Below are 17,215 nucleotides of genomic sequence, written 5' to 3'. Positions count from 1 at the left end.
TGTCACCTTCTCTGGTTTGTCTGGGGAAAGCCTGGTATGGTCACAGCTCCATGGCAGCGCATGTGGTTTGCAAACTTTCTATTTGCCTCAGTCAGTCCATAGCGACTATATTGCTTTCTTTCCTCGCCATCAATTACATGTATGAGGCATGGATAAAAACTGATTTTCTTTCAAAATCCTAAGAGCAAGTTGTGGAGTGTGCTCCTGTGGCATGGAACAAATAAAAATCCTGCTTCAGACATAGGGAAGAGACCTGTGGACACAGCGGGGAAGGAGAAGGTGGGATGAATTGAGAGTAGCATTGAAACATATAAATCACCATGTGTAAAACAGATAACTAGTGAGAAGCTGCTGTATAAAACAGGGAGCCTAACCTGATGCTCTGTGACAGTCTGGAGGGTGGAATGGGACGGAGGGTGGGAGGAAGGTTCAAGAGGGAGGGGACATACATATACTTATGGCTGATTGACTTTAGTGTACAGCAGAAAGCAACACAACATTGTAAAGCAACTATCCTCCAATTAAAAACAAAATAAAAAGCCTGCTTCAGGGCACAGACGGATTCACTTTATAAAGCCTGTATCTTTATAGGACACTTTTAAAACCTTTTAAATTGTGAAATAAAATACACGTACAGAACACAAGTGTGCAATTCAACAAAGAGTCACAATGGTAACATTCCCGAGTTCCCCTCGGATGCCCCTCATATTCTGACTTTCATATTTCCTATTCTGATCCTTTTATATCCTTATCTTGCCTTATTTTACTGTCAAGAATTTCGGGAACAATATTGAATAGCAGTGGTGATAGTTTATGTTTTATTGCCAGTTTCAAAGGGAAAGATTTTAATGTTTACTTGTTAACCATGAGGTGGGCTCTCATTTTTTAATAGACATTTTATGACATTGAGGAATTATCAATTATTTTTGATCTGCTGTGCTGTTCTTAGTCACTCAGTTGTGTCTGACTCTTTGTGACCCCATGGACTATAGCCCCCAGGTTCCTCTGTCCATGCGGATTCTCCAGGCAAGAATACTGGAGTGGGTTGCCATGCCCTCCTCCAGGGGATCTTCCCAATCCAGGGATCGAACCCAGGTCTCCCACATTGCAGGCGGATTCTTCACCATCTGAGCCACCAGGGAAGCCCCAAAATACTGGAGTGGGTAGACTATCACTTCTCCAGGGGAACTTCCTTCCTGACCCAGGAATCGAATTGGGGTCTCCTGTGTTGCAGGTGGATTCTTTACCAGCTGAGCTACCAGGGCTCTTTTTTTTTTTTTTTTTTTATCATGAATGGACACTGCACTTTATCATGCTTTTTCTGAGTATTAAGATACCCATTTTTAACTTTCTCTTTTTAGGGGCCTTTAGAGAAGTCAGCTGTGAAAGTGGACAGGTAATAGTTTTGCTTTTGTTTCCCAAGTTATCCTATTTTGGAACCTTCTACCACACATCATGGAACACAAACACTGAAAGAGGCTTGGAGGTCCTCAGCCACTACACTCCATAACTCAGTTCATGCATCTTCTCTACAACATCCCAGGCTATTTATACAGTCTCTGCTTGAATATTTTAAGCAATGAAAAAAATCCATTATCTCTACTCATCAATTTATGGAAAGCTCTAGTTGTCAGGAAGTCATTTCTTATATTGAGTTGAAATATACCTCAATGTCAGATTGATCGTTTGCCCAAGTTACAGCAGATGCAACATGCAGGACAGATGTACCCCAAGGAATGGGTAGAGTTGTGTGTGTGTGTTTGTGTGGTGAAAAGCATGTGGCCTTTAGAATCAGACAGACCTAGTTTCAATTACTGGCTTAGCCATTAACAAGTTGAGTGAATTTGAGTACTATGGTAGATTGTGTCATGACCACAGATTCCTGCCAACCTAGTATGCTCCTCCTTTGAATGTGACTCTGCAGCTCCTCCAATCCAGAGACGGATGGAGTTGAGAAATGGAACATTTCCTGCAGTATCAGTAAACAAGGATGTCATAGTCACCAGCCAATGCAGCCACCACCAATGGTGAGCTGGTCAGCCCTGAGGGGACTTAAGAAGGAGAGAATACCTGCCATATAGCAGCCATCAGACTGCAGCCATGCCCCATGATGAGCCCTGAGGAAGCTCATGATGAGAAAACACAGGATACTGGCTCTAGATAGCTAAGGTACACACAAACGAATGAATTCAGTGAGCCCAGATTCCTGCATCTTCTCATACACAGAAAAGCACTAAACTCCTTCCCTTGGAATATCTGATCTTTCTTTCCTCGGATGTTCTGAGTACCTTCCCTTTGTTGCAAATCTTCTGTATAACCTGGCACCCCACCTGGTCTCCTTGGAGCTGTTCTCTCAGAATTTCTTGCAATGCTGCCTCCAGGCTTGAGGTCCTAAAAATTCCCACCAAATAAAACACAGCTCGAATATTCTTTTTAAGTCTACAGAGACCATTTCTTCACCTTGAATCTGGGCTGGCCCTAGGACTTGCTTTGATTACCAGAATGTGTTAAAAGTGATATTGGGCAAATTCTGGAATGTAGTGGGGGTGGGTGGGGATGGCAGAGGGAGAAGGGCCAAGTTGTCTCTGACTTGACTCTCTTGGGAGGCTGCCCTGAGCCTGCCATATCATCTAGGAAATCATCAAGCCTACAGGGGGCTTCCTCCGTGCTTCAGTGGTAAAGAACCCACCTGCCAATGCAGGAGATGTGGGTTTGATCCCTGGGTTGGGAAGATCCCCTGGAGGAGGAAATGGCAACCCATTCCAGTACTCTTGCTAGAGGAGCCTGGTGGGCTACAGTCCATGGAATCAAAAAAGAGTTGGACGCAACTTAGTGACCAAAAAAACAACACAGTATATGGGCTCTTAGTTTCCTGACCGTGGGATTGAACCCATGCCCCCTGCAGCGTGGAATCTTAAACACTGGACTGCTATTATGCAAACTTTTAAAGCTAATACTCTTTTCCTTCTTACTTTCTACTCTTCTAGGTTAAAGCCTGTTTCCTTTGATTTTACCTTATTTGAGAAGCGTTCCCAGCAATTTATTATACTGCTTCCCTCCTAATTACTTCCTATACTCCCTATTTTATTAATGTCCCTCTTAGAACAATAGCTATGATCTGATCATTGCCTGTTACAGCCCAGGCAGTTCCTTTCAGTAATAGTAACTTCCACACAATAGGTGCTAAAACAATGCTGTTCTTTTAGTCACCCAGCCCAAGTCAGGGATTCTTTTTTAGTTCTTGTTTCCATTGTCTTATATTCAGCTAACTGTTGATTATCTGTCTTCACATACCCTGACTTGAGCTACTACCAAGCCAAGTTTCTTGCTCCTGAGACTGTGCAGGTGTTTTCTTGGAATTAATTTAGGATTTAACATTTAACCTGGTGAGATTTCTTTTTGTTAGTCTTGGCTGAACACTCTGAGCTGGCCAAGGTAATCTTGGTCTTATATTTGTCATGTTTCTCCACTTGGTGCCTCTAAATTTGATGATTACTACGTCCACATTTTCTACCAGTTACTAAAAAATAATGTTTAACAGGACAGGACAGGAGCCTCAAAGCACACTATACACTTTGCCAAGTCCAGTACAGAGCCAGTAAATATTAACAATTACATCATGCATGCACATTATTTCAGTCAACAGACTGCTTTCACATATTGATATGTTAGCATCCTAAAAAGTAGTGTTAGTCACTTAGTCATGTCTGACTCTTTGCAACCTCATGCACTATAGCCTGCCAGACTCCTCTGTCCATAGGAATTTCCCAGGTAAGAATAATGGAGTGGATAGCCATTCCCTTCTCCAGGGGATCTTCCCAACCCAGGGATCAAATTCATGTCTCCATCACTGCAGGCAGATTCTTTACTGTCTGAGCCACCAGGGAAGTCCAAATATGTCCAGTGACAGGACAGCTGGTCTTATCTACGTGGAGACCTATATGGGCAGTAAAAGTCTTTGCTAAAATTAAGATACAGGTCAACCAACAATCTTCTGAAAAAAAATTCTTTACTGAGTGTGTACTCAGTTGCTTTAGTCGTATCCAACTCTTTTTGACCCTATGGACTGTAGCCTGCCAGGCCCTTCTGTCCATGGGATTCTCTAGGCAAGAATGCTGGAACGGGTTGACATGACCTCCTCCGGAGAATCTTCCTGACCCAGGGATCAAACCCGAGTCTTCTGCATTACAGGCGGATTCTTTACCACGGAGCCACCTGGGAAGCCCCCTTTACTGAGTAGTAAAACTAAAATCAGTGGGTTTTCTCTTTGTCTTACCTGATTATACCGAGTATACTATAAAACGCTATAGTGATGATTATACAAAATAGCTTCTCAGGTCAATGGTAATAGATAAGGCAGTAAATTAATTTAACTGCTTCCAGCGCTTTTGAGAAGTCAAAAGGAAAGAAAACAATGATTGTTTTGTCCCAGAAGAACCTTCCACTTATCCTGACAACCAAAGTGAACCTGAAACCCCTGAGCAAGAGACTTGTATTCCCATGTTCACGAAGCTTCGTGAAGCTTTGAGTATGAGCACGCCTGTCGGTTTTCCCCGGAGTAGATGTAATTGTGGGGTTTCTACTTACTCTCACCATCCATCTCCTGACCCATGGCACACTTTTTCACCTTGGGAAGAGGGTGGGAATGAAAAAGAGGGGTGTTAATTGGGTTCTCAGGAAATGGCAACCCACTCCAGTATTCTTGCCTGGAGAATCCCAGGGACGGGGGAGCCTGGTGGGCTGCCGTCTCTGGGATTGCACAGAGTCGGACACGACTGAAGCGACTTAGCAGAGTTTCCATCTCTTCTTTCATCTAGCCTTCCTAACTACTGCGTTATAGCAAGTTTGGGTACACCCATTTGTAGACCAGGAGACTTTCTCCAGAACCAGTCAAAACCTGAGTGTACCCTGTGAAACCTCACGGGCTTCGTGCTCCTGCAGCCAGACAGTATGGACTGCGTGCACCTGGACCGACTCCGGGAAACACTCAACCCTGCAGGACCCAGAGGGTGCAGAACCATGCCTACTGGGGATGCAAGTACAGTGCGCTTTGAGGAGATGCGCGCTGGCGGTGGGGACCTCGCCTCCCTTTCGCGGAGACGCTCCAGCAGGAAAGCGGGGCGAGGCAGCGAAGGGGGAGTGTCCCCTTCCCCAGCCCAGCCAGCGCGCAGGCGCAGCGGTGCTCCCTGGCTCGCGTCCCGGGCCCACCCCCGAGCGCGCGGCTGCGCTCTGAACCTCGGGCCCGGAAGCGCGGCGCCGGCTCGCGCCACGTCTGTGCTGCACCTTCTCTGGGTCCCGCAGCTGCCGCCCCGCCCGTGCGGAGCGTAGCCCGAGCCGCGGCCTGCCGGACTGGTCCGGGAGCATCATGGGTGGCGTGGTCCCGCGCTCCGTCTCCGCGCTGCCGCTGCTGCTACTGCTGTTGCTCCAGGCGGAGCGGCCGCGGGGCGCCGAGCTCACCTTCGAGCTGCCGGACAACGCCAAGCAGTGCTTCCACGAGGAGGTGGAGCAGGGCGTGAAGTTCTCCCTAGACTACCAGGTGAGACCTGGCGCCTCCTCTCTCTCCCGCTTCCAGGTCTTCAGTGGTCACTTGTGCGACCCTGGCTGTAGTGGCTGGAATTAGCCAAAGGGGCTGCAGAGGGAGGCGGGAATGACCAGAGACAAGGAAGTCAGAGCCCACCCGAGACGGACCGACTAGCCAGGGAGGTAGCACCGCAGGTGCATGCCCAGGATGGGGATGCCCGGGCGGCTCCGACTTCCTGGGGAGTTGATCTGAATAACTTGAGAGCGCGTTGACTCTACAGAACTCCATCTATGGCACCAGGCTGTCCGTCCCAACGTTTTTTGGACAGCTTTGTGCCCGCCTGTACTGGAAAATGGCAGCGAGAGGAAATGGGTTCGTGGTTTTATTTTTCCGCCTCTCTCCAGCGTTTGAAGTCATAGTTAGGGGGAGCGAGGGTGCTTTGGAAAGGAGTCCGCGCAGGCTTTCAGCCTGACAGTTTTTACAAGGAGTGGTGTTGTGGCTACTGCCATATGGCTCAGAAAAGCTCCAAGCTCCTGCACTCTTGGCTGCTGTGAGAGTTCTCATGGCTCGCTGTTGGGGTGTGGCGGGGGATGGGGGGGGGCGGTAGGGAGCAGGTAGGTCTTGAGTGAGAGAGCTGCAGATCTGAGTTTAGGCAATCCTACCCAGATATCCAGACAGGCGTCTGATCGTGGACACATACTGGCAGGCATTACAGAAGGGAAGTGGCACGGGTAGCAAAAGGGAGGGTAGGCAGTGTGATGGGCCCTCTCTGACCAAAACCACTAAAAGAGGCTGTGCATGGGGACAGCATCATGTGTCCTGGCCTCTGAGTCATTCATCTCGTTACTTTCACATTTGTGGACAGTGTGCAAACTGCAGCTGGGTAAACAGGGGTCACCCAGATACAGTCGTCAAAAAAAATGATCCTTGTGGGACTTCCCTGGTGGTCCAGGGGTTAAGAATCTGCCTTGCAGTGTAGGGGACATGGGTTCAATCCCTGGTCAGGAAAGTAAGATCCTACATGCCACAGAACAACTAATCCTATGTGCCACAACGAAAGATCCTGTGGGATGCAATGAAGACACAATGCAGTGCAATAAATAAATACATAAATAAGTATTTGAAAACAGAAAGATTGTTGTGAGGCTGGAGGGCCCTGAGAGGTCATCAGGTCCGTGCTAGGTCAGATACTGCTGTTATGGGCTCAGCATAAGTCTACATGTCCAGCATTAGGAATCTCACTGATCACAAAGCAATTTCTTCCATCTGTACAAAAGGAAATAGTAACATCTGGAAGCAGATGGAGGCCTTTGATCGTGTTCTTTGATGGACCTTAGTTCTAGTCATTGGCCATCTCTGTGATTCTGCCCTTAGCAGATCTTATCTTTCCTATGGTGCAGTTTGAACAAATGACTTCCCTGGTAGTCACTGATTCTGTGAAGGCTTCAATCTGTATTCGCCTTCCTCTTGCATTTCATCTGCAATAATATAAACCTCCAGAGCCTCAAGTTTCCAAGTTTCCTCTTCTGTAAAGTGGAGAGGATTAAGCTCTTTGCACCCTCTTTTTCTTTTAAGATTTTTTTTTTTTTATGTGGATCATTTTTAAAGTCTATTGAATTTGTTACAATGTTGCTTCTATTTTGTGTTTTGGTTGTTTGGCTGTTAGGCATGTGGTATCTTAGCTCCCTCACCATGGATAGAACCTGCACTCCCTGCATTGGAAAACAAAGTCTTTTTTTAAAAAAACTTTTTATTTTATATTAGAGTATAGCCAATTAACAATGTTGTGGTAGTTTCAGGTGAACAGTGAAGGGACTCAGCTATACATATACATGTATCCAGGAAGGCAAAATCTTAACCACTGGACCACCAGGGAAATCCCATGGCTCTTTGCACTCTTGCAGAGCAAAACTTTTGGAGTCAGTCAGACATGGATCCAAGTCTTAACCTTGTTACTTTCACGCTGTGTTACGTGAACAGTTCACTTCAACTCTCTCAGCCTCAGACTCATCCTCTGTGAATTGGGGAGTGTCATGGCACCTGCTTTAGAAGGTTGTGAAGACTAAATGAAAACAATGTCTGTGACATCTAATCACAGTGCCCAGTTGGCATTTGGTAAGTGGTGGTTGCCCCCTGGTAAAAAACGGCCTGTGGGTCTCTTTTATGGTTGTCAGGTCATCACTGGAGGCCACTACGATGTCGACTGCTTTGTGAAAGACCCTCTGGGGAACACCATCTACAGTGAAACCAAGAAACAGTATGACAGCTTCACTCACAAGGCCGAGGTCAAGGGCGTGTATCAGTTTTGCTTCAGCAATGAGTTTTCCACCTTCTCTCACAAAACTGTCTACTTTGACTTTCAAGTGGGCGACGAGCCCCCCATTCTCCCAGACATGGGGAACAGAGTCACAGCTCTCACCCAGGTGAGTGGACATCAGCACCAAGAGTCTGAGATGAACCCCCTCCTCCACCCTGCCCCCCCAGGCCTATTCCTCCCGGTCTTGGCTGATGAACAGTCACCAGCCACCCACCTCCCAGTCTGAAGTCGCAGTATTTGCTCTGCCTGTGTGTTCATAGCTAGTCCTAGAAGACCTTACGGTTCTTTCTGGTTCCCCTTCTGGTCTTCCTCTCCATTCTTTAACTGTGTCCCTGCAGTACTTTCTTCTGGTATTCCCACGTTCCCATTTAGTCTGACACAGCACCGCTCTCAAAGCACACACAATACATGCCTCTCTGCTCCTTCAATGCATCTGCGTCAGAAAGACAAAGTCCTGCTTTCTGTGGTGTATCAGTTAAGGTAACACAAGCTGCTATCACAAGTAAATCCCAAATATCAATGGCTTAACACAATGGGAATTTTGATTCTCACTCAAATAAAAATCTGGAGAGTGGGGGTGTGGGTGGAGGACTCCCCTCCATAGAGTGACTTGGGAAACCAGGCTCCTTCATCTTTCCACTGTCCCTTAGGGCTTCAGAGTCCTCTGTTTCTTGCCACCAAAAAATGGAGAGAATGAGAAAGCCCCGCATGTTTCTTAAAAGCCCTGGCTCAGAAGTGACACCATTACCCCTGTTCATATCTCTTTGTTGAGAAATAGTCGTGTGGACAGGCTGGGTGGATGGAAGGAAGGCTGGCATATACAGTCCTGTTAGGCAGTTGACCCCTAGTGACTGCTCCACATCCTGACAGAGAAATAGTGACACTTTTGGAGGACAGATAGTCATCTGTGTCACCCATGGCTCACGGTTAACTGTAATTCAACCTCAGCCTCCTCCATCAGTCTCTCCTCCTGCTGTTCAAGCTCCTCCCTCCCAGACACAGACTCAGGCTGGAATTGTTGTGTTATTTACCCCTGGGCCCTCAGCACCCCGGTGCATGGAGTGTGGCACAGAATAGGAGCTCACCAAATATTTGTCGAGCGACTGAGTGGCAGGACCCAGGAAAGGCCCCAAGACGGGAATGACCATCTGTGGCCGCACCTGTCCCAGAACTGAAGGCAGAGCATCTGAGTGTCTGGTGAGACCAGGTCACCTTCTGGGCTGCCCTCCAAAGTGACCACAGGCTCCATTCCTCTGTGGCTTTGATGAGGTTTATTCTCTGAGCAGCTGGAGGTTAGTACTGCACTGTGCAGTCAGTAACACTATCTGCTTAGGGCTATTGACATATTAATATTAAAATTAAAATTCACTTCCTTGTTTGCTCTGTAGCAACACATCTGTCTAGTGCTCAGTAGTCCCAAGTGGCTGGTGCCCACGCGTGGAGAGTTCTGCTGGACATCATTGTGTTTGAACTTGGCAACATGAGTGCTGATAGACAGTCCAGCCCAGGGTGTGTCTTTATGCGTAAGAGCTTTCACAACGTGTCCTCTCAACAGTTCTGTTGGTCGTTGATGAAATAGCTTCTGTACTGAAGACTTTGTAAGTTTCCAGGAGCTGTGTGTGTGCTCAGTTGCTCAGTCGTGTCCAACTCTTTGCCACCACATGGACTGTAGCCCACTAGGCTCTGTCCATGGGATGCTCCAGGGAAGAATACTGGAGCAGGTTGCCAATTCCTCCTCCAGGGAATCTTTCCAACCCAGGATCAAACCTACGTCTCCTCCTTTGACTGCACTGGCAGGTAGATTCTTCATCACTGTCACCGCCTGAGCTGAGAGATTTGCCTCTTGAAACAGTGAAAAAGAAACCAGTAGAGAAAAGGCTTTGTGGGTTAGTGCAGTTATTCAGTTGCTTAGTCATGTCTGACTCTTTGCAACCCCATAGACTGCATATGCCAGGCTTCCCTGTCCTTCACCACCTCCCAGAGTTTGCTCAAACTCATGTCCATTGGGTTAGTGGTGCATCCAACCATCTCATCATCTGTCGCCCCTTTCTCCTCCTGCCCTCAGTCTTGCCCAGCATCAGGGTCTTTTCCTGTGAGTTGGCTTTTTGCCTCAAGTGGCCAAAGGATTGGAGCTTCAGCTTTAGCATCAGTCCTTCCAATGAATATTCAGGGTTGATTTCCTTTAGGATTGACTGAGCACAAGCTGTCCAAGGGACTCTCAAGAGTCTTCTCCAGCACCACAATTTGAAAGCATCAATTGTTTGGTGCTCAGCCTTCTTTATGATCCAACTCTCACATCCGTACATCACTATTGGAAGAACCATAGCTTTGACTGTATGGCCCTTTAGTCAGTAGAGAATAGGCTTTGTGGGTTAGGGCAGTAGAGACATTCTTTCCTGGAGCCTCAGGGTTGCGTTTTGTTGCAGGAGAGATTGCACTTGCTGCTTCTGCATCTGGGGACCTCATCCTTCTGCCCAGACGCAGAAGAGACATTTCCTTCTATTTCTGTACCTCTGTCCCCTCTCCCTGATTGAGCGGGGTTCTATCTGTGTCTGCCTCCAACAAAGCTCACTTGCTAATGCTGGGCATGTGCTCTGTCTGCACTTGTGCCCAGAGGATGCTGTGATCAGAGCTGTGTGTTTTCTTTTTAATAATTCTGTTTATTTATTTATTTTTGGTTGTGCTACATCTTACTTGCTGCTCGGTCTTTTCTCTAGCTGTGGCAAGCAGGAGGCTACTCTCTAAGTGCAGTACACAAGCTTCTCAATGCAGTGGCTTCTCTTGTTGCAGAACCTGGGCTCTAGGGCAAGTGGGCTTCAGTAGTCGCAGCTCCCGGGCTCTAGAGCACAAGCTCAATAGTTGTGGTGCACAGGCTTAGTTTGCCCCGTGGCATGTGGGATCTTCCCAGACTAGGGATTGAACCCGCATCTCCTGCACTGGCAGGCGGCTTCTTTATCACTAAGCCACAAGGGAAGTCCCAGAGCTGTGATTTAAGGGTGAGGGTTCTCAGGGAAGGAACCAATTGACTCTTCCAGGAGGTTTGGGAAAGTCTTCACAGGGAGAGTCTTAGCTCACAGGTGACAGTGTGAGTGCTTGTTCAGGAGCATGTCTGGCATGGGAGGATGGAGGGCCTCCCAGGTGGCGAGAACAGCAGATGCAGGTATCAGGGCATCACTTTCCTCCTGGGCCCTGCTGTTAACTTTGCTCTCACTTTGCTTGGCACAGATCCCCTCTCTGCCTGCAGCTGTCGTGTCTCTTCCCATGAGGCTTTGTCCAGGTCAGCACTGTGCCAGAGGCCGTGTGCTGTGGGACTAGTATCAGCCTCAGGGGGAAAGACCAGGATTCAGAGTGACCGAGTCCCAGGCCGGAGGGACTGTCTTCACCCTCAGTTCCAGAATGACCGGGTTCCTAGCAGAGGACATGGGCCAGGGTTCTGGCTTGAAGCACTCCCAGCATCCTGAGAGTCTGGGCAGGTCCTAGGGGAGGCTGGAGGCTTCTGACAGAGATCCAAGGTCCGGGGCTGCCTTGGTGGTGGGTGAGGGAAGATTAGAGTTTCCCTGACTCTACTCTGAGGTCAGCTCACACGACACTCCCTTTGAGTTCTTCAAGAATTTAAAGAGCCAAGTACAATTAGTCTCCTATGTACGAACAAGTTTTGTTCCAAGAGTGCATTCATAAGTCCAGTTTGTTCCTAAGTCCAACGAAGTATCCAACTAAGACAGTCATCTATATAGGTTTATAATACTCTTCACACAAATAATACATAAAACACAAACACAAAAAATAAAGGAAACATTTTTAATCCTACAGTACAGAACCTTGAAAAGTACAGGAGTACAGTACAGCAGCTGGCACACAGGGGCTGGCATCGAGTCAACAGGCAAGAAGAGTCACTGACTGGAGGAGGGAGAGGAGGTGGGAGATGGTAGAGCTGAAGGGTCATCAGCGTAGGAGATGGAGGGTAAACTGCACTGTCGTGCCTGATGTTGATGGCATGAACATTTACACCTTTGAAAGTTTGCAACTTGAAGGATCATACGTAGGGAACTTGCTTTTATTTGTGGAGGCCCTGAAGAGGTGAGGCTGAGTGAATTTCCTGACAGTTACAGAGTGAAGACCTGGGCACCAGCAGGTGGTGGAGATAGGATGGGAGTGGGCATGGGATGCAGGAAAGGGATGGTCCTGGGGGCAGAAGGATTGGTCAGTGTCTCCAGAGACCACCTGTCAGGATGGAGTAGTGCCCGCCATCCCCGTGAGGCTCCAGGACACTGGGAACTAGCAGGGCTGGAGGTCTCAGCAGGGTGAAAGTCAGGCTTTGGGAGAGCTGGGGACCCCTGGCCCTGGGCAAACAGAGCTGTTTGCAAAAAAAAAAGGGCCTCTGCTGGCTTCCTGCTGGGCAGGAAGCAGGCTGCCCAACTGAAACTTTGTGGAAACAAGCGGAATTGGTGACTTAGGCAAACGGCAACGGCAGGTCCCTGAGAAAGGGGAGGAGGGATGTTTCTCTGGTAAGGGGCTGCTCCCAGTCTCTGTGGATCTTGGTGTCATGTTGCTCTTGGTCTCTGGGGGCCCATGCTAAGTTTCTGAAGGGGTTTGCTGGTTCCAGATGCCAGGAAGACTGTAGAGCACCACCTCTTGCTCTGTTAACCTCTGAGGACTGACCTCCTTCCCATCACTGATTGGTTTTGAGGTTGTTGCTGTAAAGGTCTCGGGCCTTCTTCAGAGACTCTCAGTGCTGGTCTGTGGCCGGGGACATGCGAGCCAAGCCTCTGAAACGATGCCTTCCACGGCAATGTGACATGTCTTCTGCCCGGGGTGTCTGCACCTGTGATTTCTGTGTCCTCCTCGGCCTCTCTTCCTCCCTGCCAACCCCGACCTCACTCCTTCTCCAGTGACCCTGGACTCTGGGAGGAGGGTGGAGGTATCAACCTGTACTGCTGAATGCTCAGGCCAGGCCCAGGGGTCCTAGGAGCACCCAGTTCAAGTGAATGAAATGTACACCTTGAGTTTCTGAATGAGTGTGCGGTGGAGGTAAACACAGGATGGAACTCCAGCCTGGAAAGCCAAGGAGCCCTTCCCTTGTATTTAAAAAGCAAAGTGTGGATTTGTACATATTGAACGTGTGTGTACATATATGTACACATGCATATGCATGCATATACACACGGCCATTCATATGCAGGTATACACATATATGTATATCTCTGTCCATCCCACTGATTTCATCCCACTGATTTTTAGAGACCTGTTACCAAGTCTCTAAATGGCTCCCAGATCCACTCGTCTTAAAAAAAAAAAAAAAATTATTTCTTCGACTGCGCAGGTTCTTAGTTACAGCAAATAGGATCTTTAGTTTCAGTCTGTGGGATCTAGTTCCCTGACCAGGGATAGAATCCAGGCCCCCTGCGTTGTAAGCGCAAAGTCTTAACCACTGGACCACCAGGGAAGCCCTAGCTTCTAGCTTCTTACATTGAACTTTATGAACGGTTCACCTTTCCAGTATGGGAAGCAGTTGTCTGTCTGATGCTTATGCACTTCGTAGTGCAGGAACCCATTGTCCATAGAGTTTTCTAGGTTTTGAATGTTTTAGAGGTTGCCAGTGAGTAAGGACATGTTCTTTCACAGGCATAATGTCTTAGTTTTCCATTGCTGAGTCAGTAGTTACTACAAATGGCTGAAAATAATAACAATTTATTATCTCACAGTTCTAGAGGCTTTGCTTAAGTTCTCGGGGCTGAAATCAAGATCCTGGTGGGGTCAGGCTGTCCTCTGGAGGCTCTGGGGCGTCTCACACTCACTCAGGTCCTTGGCAGAATTGAGTTCCTTGCAGTTGGCGGTCATGCTCTCTGCTCTTAGAGTTCTTTCTCTGCTCCTTGCATGTGACTTTCTCCATCTTCAGAGCCAGCAGCAGCGTGCTGAATCCTCCTGTGTCCAGCCTCTCTGACTTCTCCTTCCGCTGTCAGGTCGAGAAAGCTCCCTGTTTTGAGGGGCTCTCAGGCTCCCTGGACAGTCTCAGGTGTGACATATAATCGTCATAGTCACAGCTTGTTGTATTCACAGCTTCCTGGGGTTGGTAGTGGTGGGACCTTGGTAGTGGTGGTGGGGACATAGTCAAAGTTCTGCCTGCTATGCATGGTAGTTTAGCAAGTAAAGGAAGTTGTGAAGTAGCACGTGTTACATGTGAGTATATGCATGTGTATGTGCTGACAGGCACACGTGTCTGTGTCTTTGCCCTTGTTTGTATGCTGGTGTGGGTCTATGTACATGAGAAATGTATGTTTTCATGTATTTGTATGTATGCCTAGAAGTGTAGGCAGCAGTTTTGTAATAGAATGAGCAGTAGATTCAGAAATAAAGTGAAGGTGTCAGTCTCCCAATCATGTACGACTCTTTTGTGACTCCATGGCCTATAGCCTGCCAGGCTCCTCTGTCCAAGGCAAGAATAGTCGAGTGGGTAGCCATTCCCTTCTTCAGGGGATCTTCCTGACCCAGGAATTGAACCCTAGTCTTCTGCATTGCAGGCAGATTCTTTACCATCTGGGCCACCAGGGTAGATTCAGAGTCTAGTGCAGTTGGAATTTACGCCACGCCCTGCCATTAATTTGCTGTGTGACCTTGGGCAAGTCACATAGCCTCTCTAAGACTCAATTTCCTCTTTAATATATGCAGTAAGCAATCAGTCAGCCCTCCTTAGCACCGGGGGTAATGATCCTTGCCTGTCAGGGATATGTTAAGTATTAAATAAGACCTCAGGGAAAAAAAAAAAAACACAGGGCAGTGTTTGAAAGCATAGCCTCAGGACTTGGACAGTTGAGTTTAAATATTATTTATTTATTTATTTGCCTGCGCCAGATCTTAGTTGTGGCATGTGGGACCTAGTTCCCTGACCAGAGATTCAGCCCAGGTCCTCTGCATTGGGAGCAGCCCTGACAGTTGAGTTTACATCCGGCTTCCCTGGTGGCTCAGATGATAAAGAATCTGCCTACAATGCAGAAGACCCATGTTTGATCCCTGGGTTGGGAAGATCACCAGGAGAAGAAAATGGCAACCTACTCCAGTATTCTTGCCTGGAGAATCCCATGGACAGAGAAGCCTGGAGGGCCACAGTCCATGGGTCGCAAAGAGTCGGACACAACAGAGATGGCGACTAACACTTTCACACTTCTGCCATCTCCTAGCTCTGTGACTCTGGACAAGTTACGTGACCTTTCTGAACCTCAGTTAGGCTTATTATGAATAAAACCGTGTCAGACCCTTAGCTCAGAAACATTGTTAGCACTTAGTAGTACCTAGGATGTTGATGACAGAGTTTGCTTTGTGTGTGCCAGTTTCCATTCTTTTCTGAGGGTCAGCAGCGACTACTTTTATCTTCCCGCCCAGATGGAGTCCGCCTGTGTGACCATCCATGAGGCTCTGAAGACGGTGATCGACTCGCAGAAGCATTACCGGCTCCGGGAGGCACAGGACCGGGCCCGCGCAGAAGACCTCAACAGCCGAGTCTCTTACTGGTCCATCGGCGAGACCATCGCCCTGTTTGTGGTCAGCTTCAGCCAGGTGCTGCTGCTAAAAAGCTTCTTCACAGAGAAACGGCCCATCGGCAGGACGGTCCACTCCTAGTTGGGGTTCTCTGCTCCCAAGCCCCTTGCACCCTGGGACAGAGCAGCCCCCTTGGGCCTCAGGCTCCTGCGGGCTGGTGGGTGTACCCCAGGGTGGATTCCCTGTCACCTCACCTTCTAATCAGATGCTTGGTCCTTGTCCTCCAGCAGCTGGAGCTCATAGAGCCCAGTTAGCAGGAGACATTGAGCTGCCTTATATGTGCAACAGTGAACGCAGAAAGGGTCTGACCAGGCAGGGACTGCCTGCTGTGGGGGGCAGGCAGGCCGCCATCCAGTGGCCTGGCCAGCAGGAGGAACCCCAAGTGCCCCTGCCTCCAGGGCACAGCTCAGGGCTCTCTCTCTTTGCTCCATGACACACAGCTCATTTGGCTTCTGTGTCCTCTCCCCTGTGGAGAAGACTGGGCCCTGAGTCTGGGCTTCCCTCCCTTGAGCTCTCTGTACCTGTGGAAACCAGGCCCTGAAGCGGCTTTGCAGAAATCCCACCCCAGGGAAGCCCTGGAATTGGCTCTGAAAGCAAGAAGAGGATGGTAGCTGGGTGCCTTGGCTGGCTGTGTATCTCCTCGGAGGTGGGACTCCGGCTAATAAAATCTGAGGGTGAGCACCATAGAGACTTGCGTCTTTCTTTTTTTATTTTTTAATTAATTTTTTAGGTGGTGTTGTTCAGTTATTAAGTCGTCTCCGACTCTTTGTGACCCCATGAACTGTAGCCTACCAGGCTCCTCTGTCCCGCACTATCTCCTGGAGTTTGCTCAAACTCATGTCCATTGAGTCAGTGATGCCATCCAAACATCTCATGCTCTGCCTCACCCTTCTCCTTTTGCCCTAAGTCCTTCCCAGCACCAGAGCCTTTTCCCAGCATCAGGGTCTTTTTTTAGGTGTAATACTTTATTATTTTTAATTGGAGGATAATTGTTTTACAATGTTGTATTGGTTTCTGCTGTACAACAACGTGAATCAGCTGTAAAGTGTACATATATCCCGACCTTCTTGGACCTCCCTTCCCCGCCATCCCACCCCTCTAGGTGATCACAGAGCACTGAACTGAGCTCCTTGTCTACACAGCAGCTTCCCATCAGCTGCCTGTTTTACCCATGGCAGCGTATATGTATCAGTGCTACTCTCCCAGTCTGTCCCATCCTCTCCTTTCCCTGCTGTGTCCACAAGTCTCTTCCTTAAGTCTACTTCTCTGTTCCTGCCCTGCAAACAGGTTCACTGGTACCATTTTTCTAGATTCCACATATATGTGTTAATATATAATACTCGCTTTTCTCTTTCTGACTTCACTCTGTGTAACAGGCTCTAAGGTCATTTTTTTAAATTCATTTTTTATTGGTGTATATTTGCTTTACAACATTGTGTTAGTTCCTCCTGTGCAGCAAAGTGAATCAGTTGTACATATACATATATCCACTCTTTGTGTGCCTAGAGGACCTCACAGCTTAGTGGGGGAACACTGGCGTGCATATAAATAATTGGAGTGTGACAGAGCAAGTGATGCTTCAGAGATGGGTCTGTGTAGATGTTTGTGGAGGGAGCAGTAAGTTACTCTCCTCTCAGCTGAATGAAAACAGTGAAGTAGGGAGCTGGAGACTTTGTGGTCTCAGACTCTAGTGGTTACTCAGAATGACTGAGTCATCATATCATTTAAATATAGGGGCTCAGAACAGAAAATGCAAAGACTGAGCAGTACTGAGTGGCTGTCTCAGGGTCATGGCCGCAGCAGCCACAGTGGTCTTAAAATGTAAGTCAGATCCTTCACTTCTG

The 17,215-nt window shown here is 48.2% G+C and overlaps 1 protein-coding gene across 1 annotated transcript; it reads left to right on the top strand.

Moving 5' to 3' along the window:
• The first annotated feature begins 5,234 nt into the window (after nucleotides 1-5,234).
• TMED3 (transmembrane p24 trafficking protein 3) lies at nucleotides 5,235-16,057 on the top strand. Its single transcript, XM_006061041.4, has 3 exons — nucleotides 5,235-5,536; nucleotides 7,696-7,944; nucleotides 15,216-16,057. The coding sequence occupies exons 1-3, from the start codon at nucleotides 5,366-5,368 to the stop codon at nucleotides 15,450-15,452; spliced, it is 657 nt and encodes a 218-aa protein (XP_006061103.1). The 5' UTR covers nucleotides 5,235-5,365; the 3' UTR covers nucleotides 15,453-16,057.
• The last annotated feature ends 1,158 nt before the right edge of the window (nucleotides 16,058-17,215 follow it).

This window comes from Bubalus bubalis, chromosome 20, assembly GCF_019923935.1.
Source record: "Bubalus bubalis isolate 160015118507 breed Murrah chromosome 20, NDDB_SH_1, whole genome shotgun sequence".
NCBI classification, from domain to species: domain Eukaryota; kingdom Metazoa; phylum Chordata; class Mammalia; order Artiodactyla; family Bovidae; genus Bubalus; species Bubalus bubalis.
This window is presented reverse-complemented; position numbering and strand designations above follow the sequence as displayed.

Excerpts from the sequence above, each read along its gene's own strand:
- TMED3 (XM_006061041.4), top strand. The coding sequence starts at position 5,366 with ATGGGTGGCGTGGTCCCGCGCTCCGTCTCCGCGCTGCCGCTGCTGCTA. Across the intron at positions 5,537-7,695 it reads AGTTCTCCCTAGACTACCAG|GTCATCACTGGAGGCCACTA; the intron begins GTGAGACCTGGC and ends TATGGTTGTCAG. Across the intron at positions 7,945-15,215 it reads GAGTCACAGCTCTCACCCAG|ATGGAGTCCGCCTGTGTGAC; the intron begins GTGAGTGGACAT and ends CTTCCCGCCCAG.